Genomic DNA, 23,050 nt, shown 5'->3' with positions numbered 1-23,050 from the left:
TTTGCGTCTGTACACGTGTCTATCAGAAAACTTAAAGATCTGACACAGAACTCGAACTGTCAGCGTTACTGTTAAAAAGTCTGTTTTTCTCTACAGCCCACAAAATTTTGCCCTTCTTTGCTGAATTGTAGGTATTTAACAGCATGGAAAAGTGATGATATGATTTGATATGTTTGTATGTGTTGTATATGTATGTGTTGGTTAGTGTTGCAGAAACAGCATTGCTAATAATGCAAAGGTTTAAAACTACAGTAGCATGTCAGCTGTCCTCTAGCCCAACTTGAGACACTTGGACTATAGTTTTATGCCATGGAGTGCCAGGACTCATGGTACTCTTAATATTCTTTTATATACAGAATAGAGATCCATCCATCACATCGTAACTTTATAAAGGATAAACCCAAGTGTCACGCCTGGCTCACACCATATACTGAATGCTATGACCGGCAGGGGGAGACTGATCTGGTTGCAAAAAGAAGACTGTTGATATAGAAAAGGTCTGTTGCTCAAAAAACATGTTGCTGATAACTTTAGCTGATTACTTTCATGACACACTGAGTAAAATGTTAAGATCATTCTGTATATTATGGTCCTTGTTAGAGTCAGAAAGCAGGGCAACAGTGTATGCTCACTGGCTAATGACAGAATAGGCTTGGGCCTGTCTAAAGCAGGGTCACGCCATCACTTAAGTATCTCAGTATTTTTCTTCCCTTTAGAGACTTTGAAAGACATTTCTTTTTGTCATCAGACAAACTGCAGCTGTCCTTAGATAAGCTTTGTGAGGATGAGTTATAAGAATTTATTAATTGATCCTCAGATGATTAAAATATTGTGCAGTCTTTTTCAGACCTCGGATCTGTACTCTATGTCTGGACTGATCTCTGAATAGTTATGGTACCAAAACCCTGACCTATAGACAACTCATATATATCCACTAAATTTCCCATTAACATGTAGATATCAATACAGGTCTTATCTAACTCATAACACTTAATGTAAAACATCCTCAAGTATTGAAAAAAGTTTTTAATACAACTTCTAAACTATTTTATTCTTCTCGGTCGTTCACAGGTCATTTTTTTATCAACAGTTAACTGACTTCTCTCCCAGCTTAACGTTTTGCATCACTTCATCTCAGCACAATGATGCATTTAATCTGTTTACAGCCTGCAAAAGCTAGCTATTATAGAGGAGTGCAGCTAATGTTGACAGAGAGAGAACAGCCACATCATGCAGAGCTGAGTGATGGGCCTTTTGTTAGTTCACCAAGACTGGCTCCTCTGAAATTCAGCTGATTAGCTCACTTCCTTTTCAATTAAAACATTCTTTATTTAAAACTTCGAATATTTTCTTCTTTTGAAGTTCAGTAATACCATAAACAGGGCTGCACATAAGTGGTCCACAGGTGCGCTTGTGCTGTCAAAATAAAAGACACGCACCAGATAAGAAGTTGCGACGCGCGTTTGTGTACATAAGATTTTCTGGAGGAGGACAGACATTTGTTTAGAACTCTTAAAGATGTCGAAGAAGCAAGATCCTTTAAGCAATTACTTTGGTGTTCCTCCACCTCCACAGAAATGTCAGAAGGAGTCCGAACCGCAAATGAAGCGCGTATTCTCGGAAAAGTGGTTGCAGGAGGTGAGCTGGCTTCAAACAAATGATGAACGCATAGAGATGTGGTGCAGAATATGCCACATCTCTGTACGTTCATCATTTGTTTGAAGCCAGCTGTCTGTCCTCCTCCAGAAAATCTTATGTACGCAAGCGCACTTTGCAACTTCTTATCTGGTGCGCGTCTTTTATTTTGACAGCGCACCTGCGGACCATTTATGTGCAGTCCTGACCATAAATTCACCATTGTTAACTTTGCAAACCTGTATGACTTTTAATAAAACTTTAAAATGTCCTGATGCATATGTATTCACCACTTAATGAGTAAGATGAAATGTTAAACATGTGCTGTGCAGTATAACAATTATAACTTTATACCTGCTGTTTTTTTCTTTTCTTTTTTTGGTGCCAGATTAAAAAAAACAAATCCACTCAGCAGTCAGCACTGGGTATGTATGTCTGATAAGTGGAGTCTTAAGCACAGATCCAAAGTCTCCACCTTGTGTCTGTGTTTTAAGTTAATTAGCTGACTCATTTGTGGTCCTCAGAGAGCAGAAATAGATATTAGTAATACTCACAAATGACGTAAGTGTCTGGAGAATTACACTTTATCGTCAGGCTCTGTGCTCTGGCACATTAAACTGTTGAAGCAGCTTTCGATGCTGCTGCCTTCTAACCTGAGAAGCAGATGCATCTGAGAGTTCATGTTTCATTTGCTCTGGCCAAATCCATCTGGCTCCTTGTCCCATTTAAACAGTTTCCCACCTGGCCTTTTTTGCACTGGGCCAATCAGAGACGTTTATCTAATACAATGGGGTTTTTGTATGATATCGGACATCTCTGAACTCCGTCTTGTGTTTACATTTTTACGCTCAGTGCTATGTTGCTCTGTTACTCTGTCCATTTGCAAGGATTTCGGTGTGTGCCTGTCAATAATGCCCCTTGGAAACCCTAACCAAACTGACAGGGTCCAGACTAAATTGCTTTCAACATTTCTCTGGCCTCTTGCTTTCTTTTCTTTTTCTTTTTGGAGTCTCTCCCTATAGTCTGGTCTTCATCAGGTAGAATGCAGCTCAATCAGATGACTCACTCAGAAACCCATAAGAGCAGCACCGCCATGTTTGACAGATGAGTTGTTACCTTGGGTCATGAACTGTTCCTCGTCTTTCCATCAGTTTTACTTCAGGCTGATTTTTTTCATTTTTGTTGCACCAGTCCATAAAATGTTCTTGCACATTTCCACAATGTTTTTGCAAACTTCAACCTTCTGTTTTCTCAAGGGATTTGCACCGTGTGATGATTCCCCTGCTGGCATACTCTGTAGTCATGAAGGGGATTTTCTTTACCATACAAATTATTTTCTGGTCATCCACAAGAATTTAAACCACGGTCCAGTGCTTTCTCCCAGCTTTTCTTTGTGCATGCTCTTTGAGAACGGCAGGTTATGGTGAACCTATGATTCATTTTTCTGCATTGCTAAGCCTCATTTTTCTCCTTACATTTTTTCTTTACATTGGTAGACAACTTCAGTTTAATACTTTAAAGGAACACTTAGCTCTGAAATATTTATTAGCTAGCTAGCTGCTTTTTCTTTTCTTTTACAAAGGAATTTTTAGCCAGAAGAAAAGACAAATGACACCACTCTATTTAACTGAAACATGTACTTGTGACTGAAGGTTCTGTAATTTGAGTTTTTATTTATCATACCATAACAGACATTTTTGACAGACATAAGAAGAAAATGTCTAGTTTTAGTCACCCCCAATTCTTTACCAGGAGAAATCTTGGATAAGTGTTCAATTGCAGCTGAAACTTCCAATTTGGGCACTATACATTATGTTAAAAAGGCTATATCTTCCACGCAGTTCCTTCAGTGCTTCTTTCAATACCGACTTAAATTGAAGCCGAGCATTAGCACTTTATTCCATTCAGTATGAAATAGTAAATCGTAGGGATTCGTTTGAAATTGACAATTCCAAAGTGCAAAGATGTTTAACTGCCCAAATACTTACAGTCTGGATTGTGCCAAGAAAAAGACATTCAGGATAGTTAGATCTCAGCAGAACTGAAAATCTGCATCCTTTCACATTTTCACCCCACTATTAAACACAAAACTTTGAGAACGAACGTCCTGTGCCACAGCCGGAGCAGCAGAAGGCCAATTTTGCTCTAAAACGTCATATTTGACATGTAGTGACAGGATGCACAGAAAACAATCACTTTTGACAATGGCTCCGGCTGCTTCAGGATGACCAGTTTGATTCTCATAACTGCAAAGGCCATTAAGCATCAGAGGACAGCAGGGGGGGACACATGGTTCATGCAGGTTTTTGTTTTGCACTTCAGAAAAAATGTTTTTTTTTTCTCTACAGCCGCCACTGGGAGCCTGATATCCAGGTTTGTTGGCCCATTCCAGATGTATAATCACCTCCAATCAGGCCATCCTCCAGTCAACATTACCATCTGGTTGAATGGCACTTTGGTTATTGAAGTGCCTCAGAGGGCTGCTACAGCCAAGATTAGAGGCTTTTTTCCAAAAGGTTGAAAACCTGCATTTTCACAATGGGACTGGAGTCCCAAGAGAGACAGGCCTTTTCAGGTCAATCAGATCATTCCTCCAGCCTAACTGCAGTAGTTCAGATGTAATAAAGGTGGTAATTTACTGCTTATGGTGTTTTTTAGCATTTCTTCTATAAATATAAATGATGCACCATATCTGATTGAATAACAAAAGAAGACGAAAGTTATTTAGATTCATTTGGGTTATGTTTGTTAGCTTAAAACCTATATTGCTGAAATTTAAAGGGTTTTTTGAGAACAAAACATTAACTTCTTATAGATCTACACTAATAATGTTGGCAGGTTGTCAGTTTCTTAATTGACCAGCAGTTATCCGCCTTTTTTTCTAGTGTGTAAAATTTGTCGTGTAAAATGTGATTTTTATATAAAATGCTCAAACAAGTACACTTCTTGTTTGCTTTGTTCTTGCAGTTTAAATTGTTCTTGTTGTTCGGTAAGCAGCTCTTAGTGCTCGTGTTTTAGGGTGTTTCCATTGATATTCTCACACCAACTCATATTTAGAAGAGAAACAGATGGTTGTTATGGCCCCCTCTTCCTGAGGGTTACTTCCCCACAAGTAGCTGCCACTTGAGCTGCACTCACACATATGTTCATTATCACCCAGCTCTCAGTTGCTCCTCTACTACATGGCCTCTGGAAGCCATGCTGCCTGCACTTCTCCAACACCTGCAGAAGCACATGCACATGAAGCAGTTGACTCGTTTAGTGTCTCTTATTCAGCAGAAAGATCAATTGAAATTAAACTGAGTGATTTCTACACGTAGGCTTTTTTTTTTTTTGGTAGGTGTGTTGTGCTGCTGCAGTAACAGCAACCAAAGAATATCCATCTGAGAGAACAGTCTGATTTATGGACTCACTACTTCAGCTAGCCCTCTTCCTTCCTATTTTTTGTATACCGATCAGCTAGCTTGCTGGCAGGCTGTGGGTCCACAGTAAGATACAACTCCTTCTCTGGAGAGGATCTCATCCTATGATGGGACATACTCTATACTCTAGGGATGTGTTGCAATCAAGAGACTCTAATCAGGACTTGCGTTGGCTAGTGAACTGGTTTTTGTATCTCTGCACTAATATAATCAATTCTGCAGAGAAAAAGCAGGGTTAATATCACCTGCTGTCCACCAAAGAAAGGACTCCATGAAACGAACTATGTCATACTCCAGTGTTATCCAGTGTATGGGATTTTTTTGAAATATTTGTAGCAGAGATACAGTGTCATTTAATAATGACTTTTAAAAATTGTGTGTGTGCTTCCTTGTACTTTCATGCATACACTACAAATGGAATCTGTGAGAAACACTGAAACTTAATTGCCTACCGGTTAGTTGTGACTATACATAGAATGGAGGATTTAACATTTATGAGTGCCATACAGTGCTACAACATCCACAAGTAGGTTACACACACCGAAGCTCTTGTGTGCCACTGCTAAAGGTTAGTGAACCTGCCCATCTGTGGAAATAGTGATGAATACCAACTGGAGGAGCCAGTTCAACCATAGCAGTTAACACTTTAAGTCAGTCATCTACAGTGGTGTATTTAGATATTTTCAGTGTTGTTCTTCTCAGATCTCTACATAAAAGAAATACCCAACCAAACAAAAGCTGCCCCAGATTGCTACATACTATAAAATAGAGCAGCACAAGTTGAACAAAAAAAAAAAAAACAATCAAGGTTAACTGTAGACTTTAAACTGAAACCACAAGTTAAATACTGCACATCTGGGAGGTCTTTATTTATTTATAGATGAGAGACATTTGCAGTTTTTCTCACTCTTAAAAGCTTTATTTTGTTATACGTTGCTGTGTTACCTTGTTGTTTTTTTTTACACAGGGATATGGTAGCAGAGAAAGAAAGATAGCAAGAAAGAAACCGACAGCACTGTGGGCCATTGTAATCCTTCAGGGAGCCATGGGTAATAGGATAGGGCAGGATATTACACATGCAAAACTTCAAGAAGCATTTAAGCATTTTTCAGGTAACGGTTCCATTTGTTTGGAGATATGCAGTTTTTTAAAAAGTAATATCAGGGACTTGAGATTGCCATGCCTGTTTTTGTACGGCGGAAATTGAAAGGAAATAAGGGTATAAAAGTGTATAACATGCAATAGAAGCTTTAAACTCGGTTTGAAACTGCAGCGTTGCCAGTATACTTTACATCCCATATCCCACTGAGCCTTTTTGAATGAAAAAGTACAAACTGGTGTGCCTTAATCTGTTTTACTGAGCAACTCGTCTGATTTGGTGTTTTACTCATCCTTTCATTTATTATGATATGAGAAATTGCAAGATTGCAATTTTATGAAATAATCACCAAACCTTTCGCCGCATGTTCGTTATTTCTTTTCCATTAAGGACTCGTGAGCTGGAGTTTTCATCTCTGCGGTTCTTGCTTCTCCCTTTAAGTGTCATCCTTGATGAGACTAATGCTTTACTTCTGCATATCTGCGCACACTAGCTCAGTTTGCCTCCAACTGACTCGGAACAAAGTGAGGGGATCAAAGAGTGATTTAATCTGATATTCCAGCATCCGAGGTTATTACAGTAGATGCAAGTGAGATACAGACGTCAGCCATCCTTGCATGAGGATATTCGTTTCTGGGCCAGATTAGATCTGTACAAATGGATCAAAGTGATGAGTGTCAACTAATTATTCTTTGAGCATGAAGTGGTTCTTTTTTTCCAGCATATTGATGAAATGTCCCAGTTAGTGTGTAAATGAAGTGACACAGTCTCTAAGGGAAAGGGAATAGATACTATGTCATTGGGTTATAACATTCACTGATTATCAGTCATTGATTACGTTTGAGTTGGGGGAGAAAGGCAGTTAGTTGTGTATGTAATATTTTTCATGTCATTCTCTTTCATGTGGAGCTTTGAAAATGACATTTGGTGTCATATAATGTTCCTTATCATATATATGATGCATTATGGAAAATAGTTAATTCAGTTTATGGCCATGGAATAGTGCTGGGAAGCAGATAAACTTCTTTTTCTTTCCCCCTTTAATTTTTTTCTGCCAGCTGTGCATGCATCTTATTACAGTTTCTTTTGAGCCTTCTCTAATTTATTCAGGGTTTTAACGTTGTTTTTCTCAAACTTTCCTTTTGGGTATTTTTGCATGTCACTTTTCAGAGTTGTGCCATCTCTAAATATGCTGGTTGGGGTCCTTTGCTCATTTTTGTTTGCAGCATGGAACCAACTGGTCTTACTGAGGATGGCACAGGAGCAAAGAACAACTAACAGACATCCCAGGAAGATGTAAAAAAAAAGTTCAGATAAGAGAAATAAACAGCGATTAGCCCTATTCCAGGTTGATATCAGATTGCTGGACAATGTGGTGGACAAGCTAACATACCTACTGAGAAATCAAAGGGGCTTCTGTGAGTGCAGACTGCTGTGTTTCACAGAGATGTCACTACAAAAAAAATGCCTGGATGCTATCGTTACCTCTGATAGTTCTTTCACCATTAGTGCAGACGGGAATAAATCAGAGCGGCAAGAACAGAAGCCTTTTTTCATTCACCAACGATATGGCCACACCGTTCACATTCATCAGAAGGAGCTGTATATAAAAGATGAACATATTCATTGTGATGTAACCTAATGTGTTGCAGTCTCATTTTTAGCATTTAGATTGTTATCAGTCACTATGTGGAAGCCAAAATTTAGTGTATTTTAGATCAAGGGTAACTTATCAGCTTGGTGTTTAGGTCAGCAAACTGTACCCATAGACTAATGGTGCACTGCAAAGTCACAAATATCTGCAAAACAGTGCAACACCCTGGATTTTTTTTTCTTTTGCAGATTTGCTGCTGTGCTCAGGATCCATTGTCCTGTTCTATGACCAAATTTAGGCCAGCTTTTAACTGTCAAGCAGATATTCATATGTCTGGCTCTAGAATACTTTGCTGGCAAACAAGCCCAAATCATCACCCTGCTTGACAGTACTTTTTGAGCTGGACATAATGAAACAGTTAAGACAGACGGAAAGAGAAGGGGCAGACGTGCACCGAGCTAAACTGGTGCCCGTGTTTGTGCAGTTTCAAATTTAGTAATATGAATTATGGCCAATTATCTCCCCTTTGGTCTTGTCTGTCCAAAGGACATTATTTCAGAAGTCTTGTGAGTTGTTCAGACGCAACTTTGCAAACCAAAGCAGCGCTGCCATGTTCTTTTTAGAGAAAAGAGGCTTAGTCCTGGCAGCCCTTCCAAACAAGCCTTACTTTTTCAGTCTTTTTCTAATAGTACTGTCATGAATGGTAACATTTAACATGGTAAGTGAGGTCTGAAGAGTTTGAGCTATAGCTCTCTGGGGTTTTTTTTGCTGTTTCTCTGAGCATTGCCCAATCTGACCTTGGGGAGAAATTACTGGGATGTGAACTCCTAGGAAGATTGTGGCATTGTGGTAAAACACATGAATGCAAAGCACACTGCTCTGCTTTTATAGAGGTGGCCAAGGGAATTTGGTTATCCGGACTTTTGATCAGAGTTTGACATTCCTGTCAAAACCTTGTTTCACACGACTCTCCCATTGTCCCCCATACAGTCATAAGGAAACAAAATCTTCTTTCTGCCATTTGTGTATCTTTTTGTACATTTTTACTGTGGTCATTTAAACATCTGTCTGTGGGGCGCGGCTCACTTTTACAGCCATCCATAAGTGACCGTTTAAAGCACTAAAATGTGTTTGAAGCTGCTGATAATGGGGATTTTGTTCCATTCATCAGATCAACAAAGATGGAACCGTGCATGGAAAAGACAAAGCCAAGAATACCACAATGATCAAAACGCATGTAATTAAGATTAGTAAGATAAGTCATGACTGATCAGTCTCATGTAGCTATCTTGACCGAGCTGACCTTGTTCTTGTAAGACTTCAAGTAGTTTTCCAGCCATTCGAGTAAAGACTGCAACTTCCCTCTGTAGAAACAATGCAGAAGCTAATCTAGAGACCTTTATATGGAAGATGATGCTGTGGTGGAAATGTTTGCTGGTCTTTCTGCAGAAAATGATGCCACCAACAGAAAACATGTTTTTCTCAAGGATCTCTTGCTGCCTCTGCGGCTGTGTTGACACTGTGTACAAACAGAAGAAGAGAAGAATGTGGCTAGGGCATAAACTTAAGGAGTACATCCTGTTTTAATATTTCACAGGCAGAAAATCTTAAAGGGGACTTGTGATTATTAAACATGGTTTCAGAGCTTCTGGTGCTCACAAAATCAAAGCAAAGTTCAGACAACTCATCCTCACAGAGGCTCGGCGACTTTAATGAGCTCTCTCTGAAGCCCAAAGATATCAGCAGTCAGTCTTCTTTATTAGCTATTATTGTCTCTAATGCTCAGTCTGGCCATTCAAAAACAGTTGCACCGTAGTTTGTATCAACAAAGTGAAAATGTAGAAAATAATGAATCGCTCTGAATTCGTGAGGTTAAATGTGTTAGAGACACACTGCTAGTTTTCCATTTGTCAAACTAAGACAGGTTCTACATATAAAGTAATATATATGCAGTGTTATGTTGCCATTGTGTATTACTTTTAAATTGCTTTATTTTTTTCTATCATCGTGGTCAGGGATAAAACAAGGCAATACAATTACTGCCATCATCTAAATTCCAATAAATAATTCCCTTAACAGTAGAAAATGAATCCGTGGTTAATTAGAAATGGTAATTGATACGGCCTTATAGAATTTTCTCGCAGTTAGACACATATTGCTTTGCTTGTTTGTTTGTTTTTTCTCCTCTTCACTAAAACCATAAATCTAAGCTTGGCTGTTTCAACGTGCTCTGGGGCTATTGGGCTTGTTTATTATAAAGCATCCTGTAGAGGTTTGGTATTGGGAATTGGGGTGGATAGTCTTGTAGTTTTTGGCTTTGTGGTTTGAGAACTGGCAAGCTTTTTGTTTACTTGGCTGTCACATGGCTGTCTTGGGCACTATGTACGGTGTACATTTTAGGACATCGTCAGGTATCAGACAAAAAATTGTCAGGTGTCAGTTGTCAAAAAAAAAAGTTGTCAGGTATCAGAAAAAAAATTGTCAGGTGTCAGAAAAAAAATTGTCAGGTGTCAGTTGTCAAAAAAAAAAAAAGTCAGGTATCAGAAAAAAAATTGTCAGGTGTCAGAAAAAAAGTTGTCAGGTGTCAGAAAAAAAATTGTCAGGTGTCAGTTGTCCAAAAAAAAAAAAGTCAGGTATCAGAAAAAAAATTGTCAGGTGTCAGAAAAAAAGTTGTCAGGTGTCAGAAAAAAAGTTGTCAGGTGTCAGACAAAAAATTGTCAGGTGTCAGTTGTCAAAAAAAAAAAAGTCAGGTATCAGAAAAAAAATTGTCAGGTGTCAGAAAAAAAGTTGTCAGGTGTCAGAAAAAAAGTTGTCAGGTGTCAGAAAAAAAATTGTCAGGTGTCAGTTGTCCAAAAAAAAAAAAGTCAGGTGTCAGAAAAAAAATTGTCAGGTGTCAGAAAAAAAGTTGTCAGGTGTCAGAAAAAAAGTTGTCAGGTGTCAGACAAAAAATTGTCAGGTGTCAGTTGTCAAAAAAAAAAAAGTCAGGTATCAGAAAAGAAATTGTCAGGTGTCAGAAAAAAAGTTGTCAGGTGTCAGAAAAAAAGTTGTCAGGTGTCAGACAAAAAAGTTGTCAGGTGTCAGAAAAAAAATTGTCAGGTATCAGAACACAAGGTACCAGAGAGAAAATCTTCCTGCAGGTGGCGCTGTTGTCATGTCCCACCCGAATTGATTTCCAAATACGTCATCAACGTGTGACCGTGGGAGAGCGTAAGGTCATTGACCTCACCGGAGTTTTACCGTGGTTCAGGCTCCTAACGACACAAGGTAAGTTTAACTTTTTCTCCCTTTTGTTCATATTTTTGCCACAGTTGTGTTATATTAAGTTGCAGTTATGTTGTGAAAGTTACATATCAGAGACGGAAAGCCAGTTTTGTACGAAACCAAATCAGTACTATTTTTGTCTGGCTAATTCATTCTAGCTAGCGACAGTGGTGAAACGTGATTCAAATTTAAACTGTTCAGTAATTGTTTTGTATACATTTCAGCAAATGGACAAGCTGAAAGCTTACGAGCAGCTTAAAAAAGACCTTGAAAATGGTAATCCAACACTTTATTAAACTTTTTGGTAATGCTTGCAAGTTAATTTTTTTAACTGCAAAGAACCCTGACAATATCATGCTTTAATTATTTAACATGTATGGTATTCATATTTACTTCTCTTTATTAATATGCATGTTAACAGATGTATATAGTTATTACTTTATGATATTGTTGGAGTGCCCGATTTAAAAAATAAATAAATAAATAAAAATGACAAAAGTTAAATTTCTCACAAAATTAAAAGATTGCAATTTAAAAGTTAGATAGTCATGTAGGATCTGTCTCCTACAGTCAATCTATAACTACTTACCCTTTTAAAATTTTATTTGAAGGTGAGATTACCCAAAAAGGCTTTGATAACAACATAAAAAAGCTCCTGACAGCAGAAAAATCAGGTAGGTTTTGATACTTTTGAACAACATGCAAAACAATCTCCTTTATTTAACATGATATGCTTAGCAGGTTATGATTGAATAACCACTTTATTAATAGATGCAATACATTTTGAAAGCAGATGACTGTGCAGTAGTCTGTGATTGTAGTAGAATTCTATAAACCACATGTTTCACATCAATGCCCTATTTATATTGCAGATGACACTACTTCAACACGTGGCAATGAATTTCTCAGTAAGAAAACCACAATTATTTTGCTTCAAGGTCATTTGTAATATAGAACTCGCTGTGGATCAGTTTGATTAACTTTCAGCTTCATCCATTACAGGTGCAGCAGAGGCCTTTGGTAAAGCCAAGAAACTACTACAGCCTCAAGTAAAGAAAAGGCAGTTTCCACTGAATGATAAACGTTTGGACCATGCCAAATCATTATTGAAGGTTAGTTAAAAAGTGAAGCTACCTGTATGACTATCAGCAATATATTAAAAAATAACTTTCTAAATTTGGCTTATTTTTTAATAAATTTCCCTTTTTTTCCTTGATGCTAGGTCAGACTGGCTCCCATGGAGTGGAAGCCAAGAACTCATAGAAAGTGTGGACGGTACCAGAAGTTAATAATGGACGAAGCTCCACCTCGAATCATTCTTCAAGGCCATGAAACCTATGATGATTTAATTACCATAGGCAAAGAACGCTTCTGGCCAGAGCGTACTGAGGGGAGTGAGTTCACTCTTTGCCATTCTGACGGGACCAGGTGGAGTAAGCAGGAGTTCCACAAAGAATACGGAACTGTTTCTGATATTACACATATGTGGAAAAGAACAATATACATCGGGCGACGACAACTGGGTAATAAAGTGTTCAATATTACTATTAACTACTGTCTAGCACTCGAATTTGTATGGTATGAAATAATTTTACTTTTTGTACAGAGGTCGTGTGTTTGGATGATCAAAGTTCCATCTCAGGTGTGTGCCTGCCCAAACCAAATTGAATATTTTTGATGTTATGATTGAACATGGTACACTGGCCATGTTGGGCATTATTCAGATATATTGCAATTAATGTGTTATTTTACAGATGAAGACCCTGTAACTAAAGTGGGTGGTGATGAAAGTTGCAGTTTAGGTGAATGCCTGGACATCTAACTAAATCATTAAAATTGACTTCTTTTTTGTTTTGCATTACATTTCCAACCTTTACACACTTGTTTACTATGCTTGGTCATTGCACAGTTACTGTATATAATATGCATCTTATTCTGCAGATGAACTTCCTGAAACCCTCATAGGACAAAGTGTTGCAGAACAGGTAAAACCATGGCTTCATCTTGAACAGAACAATTAATTTCTTATCATTGTCATAAATGTGGATATTTTCACAGTGCACCCTGCAAAAAGTATATCTTGGCTGAATGTGTTCATAGGATTTCCATGCAGAAACATCCAGCTCAGCTGAATTTGAAACAGGGAGAGTCAGAAAGAAAAGCCAGTCCAAGCAAAGGAAGGAGGAAAATGTAGGGTCATCTCTAGGTCCAGGTGGAGCAGTGAGCCAAGACATGTTACCACATGCAGTTATTGAGTCAAAAGAAGCTATGGAGGGAGCTGAAGAGCTATCTGAAGGTGCTGGAAGTAGTGGGCTTTTGATAGATTTTGCACAGTCTTTCAACCCAACTCCAAAATCGCCATCATGTAAGCATTCTTTCCCATTTAGGGCTAACATCATATCATCAGACAAAATTGTAAATAAAGGTTTTCATTCTTCACTATTTGGTACTCAAGTTCCTGGAGTAAACCTAGATATTAGTGATCCAGCAGTTAATAGAAGAATGATTAGCAGTAGCTGTATGTTAATGGATGTTACTTTGTGTTTTTTTTTTTTATCCCCAAGTGTATCTTCCACGTGTTCCATATGTGGAAGAGGCTTTAATTACATACAGTGAGGACAATCTACTGGGAGAAGGAACATTTGGCAAGGTATATAGAGGTTCTTTTCATGGTACTCCAGCAGCTGTTAAAAGGATCATGTGTGGCCAACAAGGGATGGAGGACAGCGACATTCATCATGAGATAAATGTTTCACTGTAAGAACTTTGACACACTTTTTTTTTTTCATTGTCAAAATCGATTCTTCCTCAAGCTGTAACATAATATGCCTCTATTTTGTTTTTTTTATTCGGACATGTTTCTGTTTTATTAGGAGACTGTCTCACCCCAACATCGTCAGACTCATGGCAGTTGCCCGCACTGAGTCCTGCTTTTTGTTGGCAGCTGAATACATTCATGGCGCAACCCTGCAGCAAGTGCTTCACACAGACAGCTGCTTGGTGAAGGTACCAATACTCATAACTTTATGTTTAATACATTTAGGTAGATGTTAATTATCTTAATACCCTCATATTAAAAAAGAACTTTTTATTGCTGGCATTTGTTTAAATATGTACTTGAAACCATCTTTGTGTACAACATATAAAAAGACTGATTCCTTTATTTTTCTCTCATGTTTTCAACCATTTAGAATTACCAAAATGATCTTTAATTGTCAAATGCCAGAAAAGTATCAACTTAGTAAAAGAATAATCTTAAATTTTTAATAATAAGCTCCCTTACTGTTTTGGTAGAATTGCTGTTTTTACTTGGATGAGGTCCAGACATTTTAGGTTTTCTTCTACAATATTCTTACAATATTTTTCAGGAATTTCTGTCCAGTCCTCCAGACAGGACTGGTGTAACTGAGTCAGATTGGTTGGCCACCTTGCTCACACACACCATTCACCTCTGCTTACAGTTTCGCAAGAGGACTGCAATCAGGGCTTTTTGATTGTCACCGCCAAACATTGACTTTGTTGGTCTTAGGTCCCATTGTAATTTATTGAAATTGAAATGGCAATTGCATTTGAATACTAATCCTATTTGAAGTAATACATTTCCAGTGGTAGACATGTTAGATTGTCACACCTGGCTACGCATTGTTTTATTAATATTATATATTGTCTTGATAGCTTGAAGGGGATGATGCCGGTTTCATATCACTGGACTTATCCATGGCAGTAGAGTACATCCATGCACAGAGAATCATTCACCAGGATATAAAGCCAGCAAATGTCATGGTAAGCCATACTGTATTTTTCTTTTTCTCCACTTTGTTTTTGAAGATCAAAATAAAAATAGTATATTATTTATTTAACTTTATTCTCTTCAGTCTATTGAACACTACATTTGAACAATGAGAAACTTTTCTGGCATATTCATATAAAGGATTTTTTTTTAAAGTAAGAAGCCTTACATTGTTTCTTTAATAGTCCAATTTTTCTTTAATATGTTGGTTCTTGCACACCTACAAAATTCCCAAACATGTTGTAAGTTTAGGCTTTACAAACTGAAAGTTTCTATTCTTTTATTAGTCTGTACCACTTGCTTAAGTGGAATGGGGATTAAAAAATGCACAGGACTATAAAACCGGGTTGGATCATTAACCAATCTGTTAATTTTAATGTTTGGTATAATAAACAATCTCAGAATAAATCTGCAGTGATTGGGTGATCTGGGTGCTAAAAGCTTTGAGGGTTTTTTTTTTTCCCCCAATTATGAGCTGTGGTCTTTGGAATGACATTTTTGATAACATTTGTGAAATTTTAGACAACCTGGTAAGTTCTTATATGTATACCTTATAGGTTCACCACCCTTCTAAAAAGGCAGTCCTGACAGACTGGGGCATGGCAAACATAAGAGACACTGTGATGCTTCGTCAAGGGAGTAAGTTCACTGCCCAGGCTACTGGTCCAGCTGGTGGCACATATCTTTACATGGCCCCTGAATGCATACTGATGTTTGAAGAGGCCTCGTTCCAGACAGACATGTGGTCCCTCGGAGCCACATATCTGGAGATCCTGACGGGTTCCGCTCCGTGGATGGTTAAAAAACAAAGAGAACTGGCTGCACTAATGGCCACCAAAACCCCACCACATGCCCTATCACATCTCAGTGACAAAAACAGTTTTCTTGGTGGTTTGGTGAGCTATGACCCAGACTCAAGGCCTTCCGCATCTGATGTTGTTAAGTTTCTCAAGTCAGGCCTTGATCTTACGAGCCGATATGGCTACAAGTGGTAATGGTGCTACAGTCTGCAGTTCAAAAGTCTTTCAATGTGAATTATGTTCTACATTTTGTTAACAAAAGTTGTGGTAAATGAAACACTGAATCATTATGAAAGATGGCACCTTGTCAATTGTATTTCAAAATTTTATTGTACATTTTGTTGGTCAGACAGTTTTCAAATTACCTGTTGATTTTAAACAAGGATAAATAAATGTTAACAAACACTGTTGTATGATTTTATTGGTCATTGGAAATGTTTACTGGTGCACCTTCCATCCTCTCTCTCTTCAGAAAGATGTATATGTCATTTGCCTCGGCAAACGTAGAAGGTGTAGGAACTGCATTTCTGTTCATGGCAGTTGTGAGCTCTTGGACTAGCATGAGGTATGCAGCAAGGCAACCATCAGGTGTGCAGGGAAACTGGCTGTTTTCTAAAATGTTCTGGCACATGTCTCTGAATTCCTGGTTTGCTACCAGTGAAGGCTCTTCCCTCTCACAGATTAATTGCTTGGCATAGTCTAAAAGGTCTGGGTCAACAATGTGCAGCACATTGCCATATCCTGCGAATGAAAGACAATATTGAAAAGATGTTCACTTTGAATGTTAAAAATAAATGAATAATGACAAAGCTGTTCTAGAACCTGTATAAGAAGCAGTCAGTGTTTACAGATGTTATTACAGAAACTTAAAGATGGAAATATCACTCAAACATTTAGATAAATTTTTAGTTAAAGGTGTCAATATGAAGCCATTTTAGTATTGACAGTAGAAATTCAGAAATCTCTTATTGTACTACAAGTAGGCTTCTTCGGAAGACACAAAAGAGAAAGCACATTATAACAGTTTTACGCTCATTACACTGGCTTCCAGTATATTTTAGAAAATTCATTTTAAAATTTTAGTAATGACTTTCAATGCTCCGAATCGTGAAGCTCCTGCCTTAATTTCTGATCTTATAGAACCCCACGCTCCCTCTCCCAGCCTGTGATCATCTAATCAATGGCTGTTAGTAGTCCCACCAGAAGACCAGAGGCAAGAGATTCTCCAAAGCGGTGGCTCCCAGGTCATGGAATGCTCTGCCTCCATCATTACGTTTCCTTGATTGCATTTATTCTGTATGTTCGATTGTGCTGTTTTATGTTCATCTGTTTTATATTATTGTGAAGCCACTTTGTGGTTTTTATCCTGTGAAGAGTGCTATATCAAAGTAAAAGTAAACTAATGAAAGTTAAAAAACAAACAAAAAAATAAAACCCCACAGGCTTTCAAATGACATACCAGGAGGTGGTGAGGTAAACAGAAGGTCGGGTTTCCCAAATGGACCAGGTGCATTGCGTTGCTTGCGGATGTCATGGGTGTTCCAAACTGTTTGCTCCGTTTTTAAGTCTCTTTGAAGCAGTGGCAAGTGTGAGTACTGCAAGCAGTTGCTATGAAAAAGGAGAATTAAAAAATTAATATGTTCATCTGCTTCTTTGAGGTAGAATAAGTAAAAGCTAAATTTTAATCAGTACTCAAAAAACAAAGGCATTCCTAGACCACATACTTTCATACTGCTGCTTGATTATTTTTCATGTCTAAAAATATTGACTTACATGTGCACAGGATTGTCCAGTTCAAGGATCCCAGACTCCATCATGGCCTACGCATGTTGTTTTGAAAAAGACATAAGTTGTGAAGGTGAGAATTTCATTAGTGAAAAGGTACAGATGTACATAAACACAGATTCTGGCCTTGTGTTTTCAGATAAACTAATCCATCGTATGTTTAACGAAATTTTGATGGCTAGTCTTTGTTAATAGGTTTTACAGGTGAAAGATTTGCTTTACCTCAAATGTTGTCAGCCATTTCTTAATCCATGTCCGCTTTAAAATACTGTTGAAACATTCAGCTCTCTAAACAACAGAAACATGACATTATCAGTTTTGTTGTCAGGTTGTTACTTTAGAAATAGTCATTTACCAGCTTAAAGACATACCTGGTTGTGCACTGATGTCCCCATTCTGAAGCACCTCCATGCCTGATTCCCAAGATCTCGCATGTGAAATGCCATCTGCATTTGACCCACAACAAGGTTCTCCTTTCCTCTGTCCCCCCGAATCATTTGAGGACAGCCTAAAGACACAAACTGAAGATAATTAGTGAATGATGAAAAAATAAATTTATTAACAAAATGTAATCTTTTTTAACCCCCCATTTTTTTAGTATATTGCATACCACCCTGTTCTTGAACAGCCTCAAAGAAGTATCTGGCCACAAAGTTTTGTTTGCGGTTGGATGTGCCCACCTTTAGCCATAGAACCTTCCTGGAAAATCTGAAAAGAAAGAAACAGAAAAGTGGCCACTTGTACATATGATTTAATCATGTTTTGGCACTATGTTTGGTTTTTGTTACATTCCCCAAGAGTGACAGAGGATTTTTATGAAATACAATATAATCAAGTGTGCCTTATATTCAAGTGTTCATATATTTTCACATAACCAAGCCTATTGTTGAAGAATCACCTAACCAAGTCTATTGAAAGGAAAACATGATGCATTCCTTACCTCAGTGTCTGAGATGTTTGACAAACATGATATAATGATGCATTCTTTACTTCAGTGTCTGTGATGTCAGATAAAGCATGATATACTTCTGTATTCTTACCCCAGTGTGTGAAAGATCAGATAAGCTGATCTAATGCCTAACCTCTCTTCGACTTCTCACAAAAGAGAAAGTACTATGTAACCTGCTTTTTCCTATAAATAAAGGAAGCAAGCCTGCATTCGGTGTGTGTGTTCCTCAGAGACACTCACCCGTGCGCACGCTCTTATACACTCTGAGTTTGGTCTGCAGTGTCTTATTTCTCTTGCTTGTGTTTGAACAAATGTCTTCCCCTGACAAAGAGTATGCTGGTTTTCCATTGTATTATGTCTAGGCGTTGTTTCTGGTTCCTCCGGCCATTTTGACTGCCATAGTTGTGTAGGCTTACATGCCTTTGGAATTGAATGTGACTCTTGACTGTGTTCAGACTGACGCGAGGGGAGAGCTGCCTTTTGTTTTGTAATCCCTTGTATTCTCCTGTTTATGTGTTGGTTAGGTAGGTTATCGTAAATTGTACATTTTATTTTCTTTGGAGTTAAATTCTGTTTACTTTATATCAGGGATGTTTTGTTTGTTGTGTTGGTCTTGGCCCTCCCTGAAATTAACTGCCAGTCTGAAATGGAACTTTAAGACTAGCAGGAAATAAGCCTTTTAAAAACCGCCATCTTGAATACTCCTTCACTATTCATACTTTATCTTGGTCCCTTAGACCAGGCTTGGCCAAATCCAGACCTCGAGGGCCAGTGTCCTGCATGTTTTAGATATCACCCTGGGTAAACACACTTGAATAAAATGATTAGTTCATTACCAGGCCTCTGGAGAACTACAAAACATGTTGTGAGGGTAATTTAGCCATTTGAATCAGCTGTGGATCAAGGACACATCTAAAACCTGCAGGACACCGGCCCTCGAGGCCTGGACTTGCCCATCCCTGCCCTAGACTCCTCAGGAGAGATAACACCTCAGTTTACCGCACATCCTTATCTTGAAGCAACTTTGTACTATCACTGAATATAATAAATTAAGTAGCGAATGCCATATTCAAACCTACCCATCAATCCCCAAATGTATCCACATTCCAAAGAACTTCAGTTTATCATTGCCTATATGAAACAACAAATAATAATTACAATTTGTTTCAACAGAAGTACCATCAAAACATGTTTGGAAGGTTAATTGAAAAGATAAAATAAATACCATCAATGTGCCATGTGTCATTTGGACCACGGCTGATGTAATTCCGACGGGGAATTTTCTTCTTTCCAGGAGATCTCCTCTGAAGACCACTTGCATCCATATACCTCATTATATTAGCAACATCGTCTCTACAGTAACAATAGATTTTACTATGAGCTCAACAGTAAAACAAGAGAATACTTGATTATATACACACTATTTAACCAACCTGTAACAAGGCCGCACTCCTCTGACATCCCTTACCCGCTTTACCATTGCCCTGATTCCTTGTTCAGGAGACCACTGTTTCATCTCACTCTAAAAAACAAACAAACAGACAATTGAATGTTTTTTTTTTTTAATCACTACAGAAAATAACATTTATTGTTTCTACAATAGCTCATGACACAGACTTCAGGAAAATATATATTTTTTGCACTGATGTTTTAACGCTTACCTCCACAGCTTTGTGGATTTCAGTAAAAGGTCGTTGGGGGCATCTTCGCTTCAACCCTAGAAGTTTTAAAACTCGTCTCAGATGCCTCTCACTGTTAAAAGACAACACAGACTTACATTATATTGAATGCAAACTGCATGTTTTGTCATTTTAGAGAGTTGTCACGGAAACTGTTGAAATGCAGACTTACCTTATTTTATGCCCATATGAATTCAGTGCACAGCTGATTTCCTTTTGTTTTAAGCCTTTGTTGAACAATGTTATTATCATCATATCTTGAAAGGTTAAGTGTAACAACAACAGTCTAATTGATCACCCACCTCTTACACTGAACATAAGTAATTAACCAGTAAAGTACTAAATCTTTTTATGTGGCAATTACACTAAAAGCATCGTCAATTCAGTGCCCACAAATAAAACGTGTAGCAAAAAATACACTTCTTTGATATTAAATAGGTGAACAGTAGTTAATAAATAAGTTGTACTTTAGTCATTTATTTTTAATGCTCTTTTTTTAATAAAAAAAAAAGTATTTTTGGTACAGTCATGGGAACCAGCCAGAGTCGGATACTCCTTTCATCATCGTCAGATGACATATTGCAGCAAAGTCTAAAAACAATAACAGAAAAAAAAATCGGGATCAAAAAATATCCCGACAGTAGCAATATAGAAAAGAGAAATAAAGAAAAAGAGCGACAGAAAGGATGCAGGCTGCTCGTAAGCTTTCAGCTTGTCCATTTGCTGAAATGTATACAAAACAATTACTGAACAGTTTAAATTTGAATCACGTTTCACCACTGTCGCTAGCTAGAATGAATTAGCCAGACAAAAATAGTACTGATTTGGTTTCGTACAAAACTGGCTTTCCGTCTCTGATATGTAACTTTCACAACATAACTGCAACTTAATATAACACAACTGTGGCAAAAATATGAACAAAAGGGAGAAAAAGTTAAACTTACCTTGTGTCGTTAGGAGCCTGAACCACGGTAAAACTCCGGTGAGGTCAATGACCTTACGCTCTCCCACGGTCACACGTTGATGACGTATTTGGAAATCAATTCGGGTGGGACATGACAACAGCGCCACCTGCAGGAAGATTTTCTCTCTGGTACCTTGTGTTCTGATACCTGACAATTTTTTTTCTGACACCTGACAACTTTTTTGTCTGACACCTGACAACTTTTTTTCTGACACCTGACAATTTTTTTTCTGATACCTGACTTTTTTTTTCTGATACCTGACTTTTTTTTTTTTGACAACTGACACCTGACAACTTTTTTTCTGACACCTGACAATTTTTTTTCTGATACCTGACTTTTTTTTTTTTGACAACTGACACCTGACAATTTTTTGTCTGACACCTGACAACTTTTTTTCTGACACCTGACAATTTTTTTTCTGATACCTGACTTTTTTTTTTTTTGACAACTGACACCTGACAATTTTTTGTCTGACACCTGACAACTTTTTTTCTGACACCTGACAATTTTTTTTCTGATACCTGACTTTTTTTTTTTTGACAACTGACACCTGACAATTTTTTTTCTGACACCTGACAACTTTTTTTCTGACACCTGACAATTTTTTTTCTGATACCTGACTTCTTTTTTTTTTGACAACTGACACCTGACAATTTTTTTTCTGACACCTGACAATTTTTTTTCTGATACCTGACTTTTTTTTTTTTTGACAACTGACACCTGACAATTTTTTTTCTGACACCTGACAATTTTTTTTCTGATACCTGACAATTTTTTTTTTCACAACTGACACCTGACAATTTTTTGTCTGATACCTGACAATTTTTTTTTTGACAACTGACACCTGACAATTTTTTGTCTGATACCTGACAATTTTTTTTTTGACAACTGACACCTGACAATTTTTTGTCCGATACCTGACGATGTCCTAAAATGTACACCGTAACTATGAGATAGATAAGACTATTCTTCAATCAGACACAGTTGTATATTTGAAAGAAACAGTAATGTAATACCTCACATCATTCAAATAAGCTAATATAAGAGCCTGTCTAAACAGTTTCTTGCTTTGGCATTTATCTACCAGTAAAAATAGTTATACATTTGCTTGACAGTCCTGTGGTGTAAACATTTAATTTCTAAAGTATTACCATGGGCTCTTTTCTCAAAAGTATTTTCAACAGTTTTAGGGTTTTGAAATTGCAGCTCTTTTAATTAGCACTTGAAATTGGCAATTGGAGACAAGGCCCTGATGCATAATAGCCCTTCGGTAATTAATAGTGCATAAAAACATCCAGATGCTCATCAGTGCTCCCCTGCAAGAATTACCCTCACTCAGTGCTGAGCTGTCTGTAACTCCTTTTTGACACATTAGAGCGTGGCCTGGTTTGGCTACCTGAAAGCAGCAGAAGCAGCTTTCACTTCTGACGTGGCGCATGCTGCATTGCTGTGGCACATTTTCAGGCACAAGGCTGATAATGGAACACAGGCATGATGAGAGGAAACTGGATTTGCTTTCAGAGAGAAACCAGATGGAAGGAAGCACTGAATGAAGTGATGCAATTGGGTGACATGCTGAGGAGCTTTGCTGGTTCTGCTTCTCCAACACAGTGGCTTTATGACACGGCCTGAGGTTTATATTGATGTGCATATTCAGAGCTTTTTTTTCCACTGGAGACACCGCAGAAGTAATGTGCATCTGTGGCAATCATCGAACTGAGTAAAATTGTTTATCGCAGATGACTATGCTATTTCAGTCATGGAAATTTTTTAATAATGAAAAATGAAATTGAAATGAAGAAAAACACACCATCACCATGCACAGGGAAACAATAATTTTTTGCAGTATAACCAAGAGAAACCTAAAATTACAGAAATGGAAGGGAAGTGAAGGGAACAGGAACTAATGCCATTCTGCAAAATTAGTAAAGCAAGTAAGTTTTACATCCATGCAAGCCTGAGTGCACCTGGTCTCATCTGATTTCAGAAGCTAAGCACGATCGAGCTTGACTAGTATTTAAAAGGCAGACAAATACAATTTATTCCTCAAAATTACAGCCTTCCACTTCTT

General features: G+C 37.8%; 3 protein-coding genes across 9 annotated transcripts in view; 2 read left to right on the top strand and 1 right to left on the bottom strand.

The window, feature by feature from the left end:
- alk (ALK receptor tyrosine kinase) overlaps positions 1–23,050 on the top strand; it is a 489,366-nt gene that overhangs the window by 327,630 nt on the left and 138,686 nt on the right. The gene's annotated exons all lie outside the window — the stretch shown is intronic.
- LOC113031532 (uncharacterized) lies at positions 10,874–16,007 on the top strand. 2 transcript variants are annotated; one of them, XM_026183682.2, is made up of 14 exons: positions 10,874–11,014; positions 11,236–11,287; positions 11,623–11,685; positions 11,884–11,919; positions 12,014–12,123; positions 12,234–12,534; positions 12,618–12,653; positions 12,766–12,813; positions 12,953–12,996; positions 13,112–13,376; positions 13,576–13,768; positions 13,885–14,017; positions 14,687–14,794; positions 15,359–16,007. In XM_026183682.2, exons 2-14 carry the CDS (start codon positions 11,239–11,241, stop codon positions 15,794–15,796), a joined length of 1,824 nt encoding a protein of 607 aa, XP_026039467.1. In that variant the 5' UTR covers positions 10,874–11,014; positions 11,236–11,238; the 3' UTR covers positions 15,797–16,007. The 2 variants fall into 2 exon arrangements, with proteins under 2 accessions (XP_026039467.1, XP_080149963.1); XM_080293837.1 differs by lacking the exons at positions 10,874–11,014; positions 12,618–12,653; positions 12,766–12,813 and having other exon boundaries at positions 11,148–11,287.
- On the bottom strand, positions 15,913–21,100 carry LOC113020944 (uncharacterized). Of its 2 annotated transcripts, XM_026165298.2 has the most exons (13): positions 20,959–21,100; positions 20,568–20,605; positions 20,187–20,271; positions 19,997–20,087; positions 19,769–19,857; positions 19,561–19,688; positions 19,415–19,466; positions 17,997–18,094; positions 17,758–17,894; positions 17,609–17,674; positions 17,375–17,421; positions 17,061–17,209; positions 15,913–16,342 (listed from the first exon to the last, which is right to left on the bottom strand). In XM_026165298.2, the coding sequence occupies exons 2-13, from the start codon at positions 20,590–20,592 to the stop codon at positions 16,020–16,022; spliced, it is 1,290 nt and encodes a 429-aa protein (XP_026021083.1). In that variant the 5' UTR covers positions 20,593–20,605; positions 20,959–21,100; the 3' UTR covers positions 15,913–16,019. The 2 variants fall into 2 exon arrangements, with proteins under 2 accessions (XP_026021083.1, XP_080149964.1); XM_080293838.1 differs by lacking the exon at positions 20,959–21,100 and having other exon boundaries at positions 20,568–20,701.

Source organism: Astatotilapia calliptera, chromosome 19 (assembly GCF_964374335.1).
Source record: "Astatotilapia calliptera chromosome 19, fAstCal68.1, whole genome shotgun sequence".
In the NCBI taxonomy this organism is placed as follows: domain Eukaryota; kingdom Metazoa; phylum Chordata; class Actinopteri; order Cichliformes; family Cichlidae; genus Astatotilapia; species Astatotilapia calliptera.
This window is presented reverse-complemented; position numbering and strand designations above follow the sequence as displayed.

Coding starts and splice junctions, on each gene's coding strand:
- LOC113031532 (XM_026183682.2), top strand. CDS start 11,239: ATGGACAAGCTGAAAGCTTACGAGCAGCTTAAAAAAGACCTTGAAAAT. Junction 11,288..11,622: donor TAAAAAAGACCTTGAAAATG/GTAATCCAACAC, acceptor TTTTATTTGAAG/GTGAGATTACCCAAAAAGGC. Junction 12,654..12,765: donor TGATCAAAGTTCCATCTCAG/GTGTGTGCCTGC, acceptor GTTATTTTACAG/ATGAAGACCCTGTAACTAAA.
- LOC113020944 (XM_026165298.2), bottom strand. CDS start 20,592: ATGTCATCTGACGATGATGAAAGGA. Junction 17,422..17,608: donor AATGGCTGACAACATTTGAG/GTAAAGCAAATC, acceptor CAACATGCGTAG/GCCATGATGGAGTCTGGGAT. Junction 17,210..17,374: donor CTGGACAATCCTGTGCACAT/GTAAGTCAATAT, acceptor CCTTTTTCATAG/CAACTGCTTGCAGTACTCAC.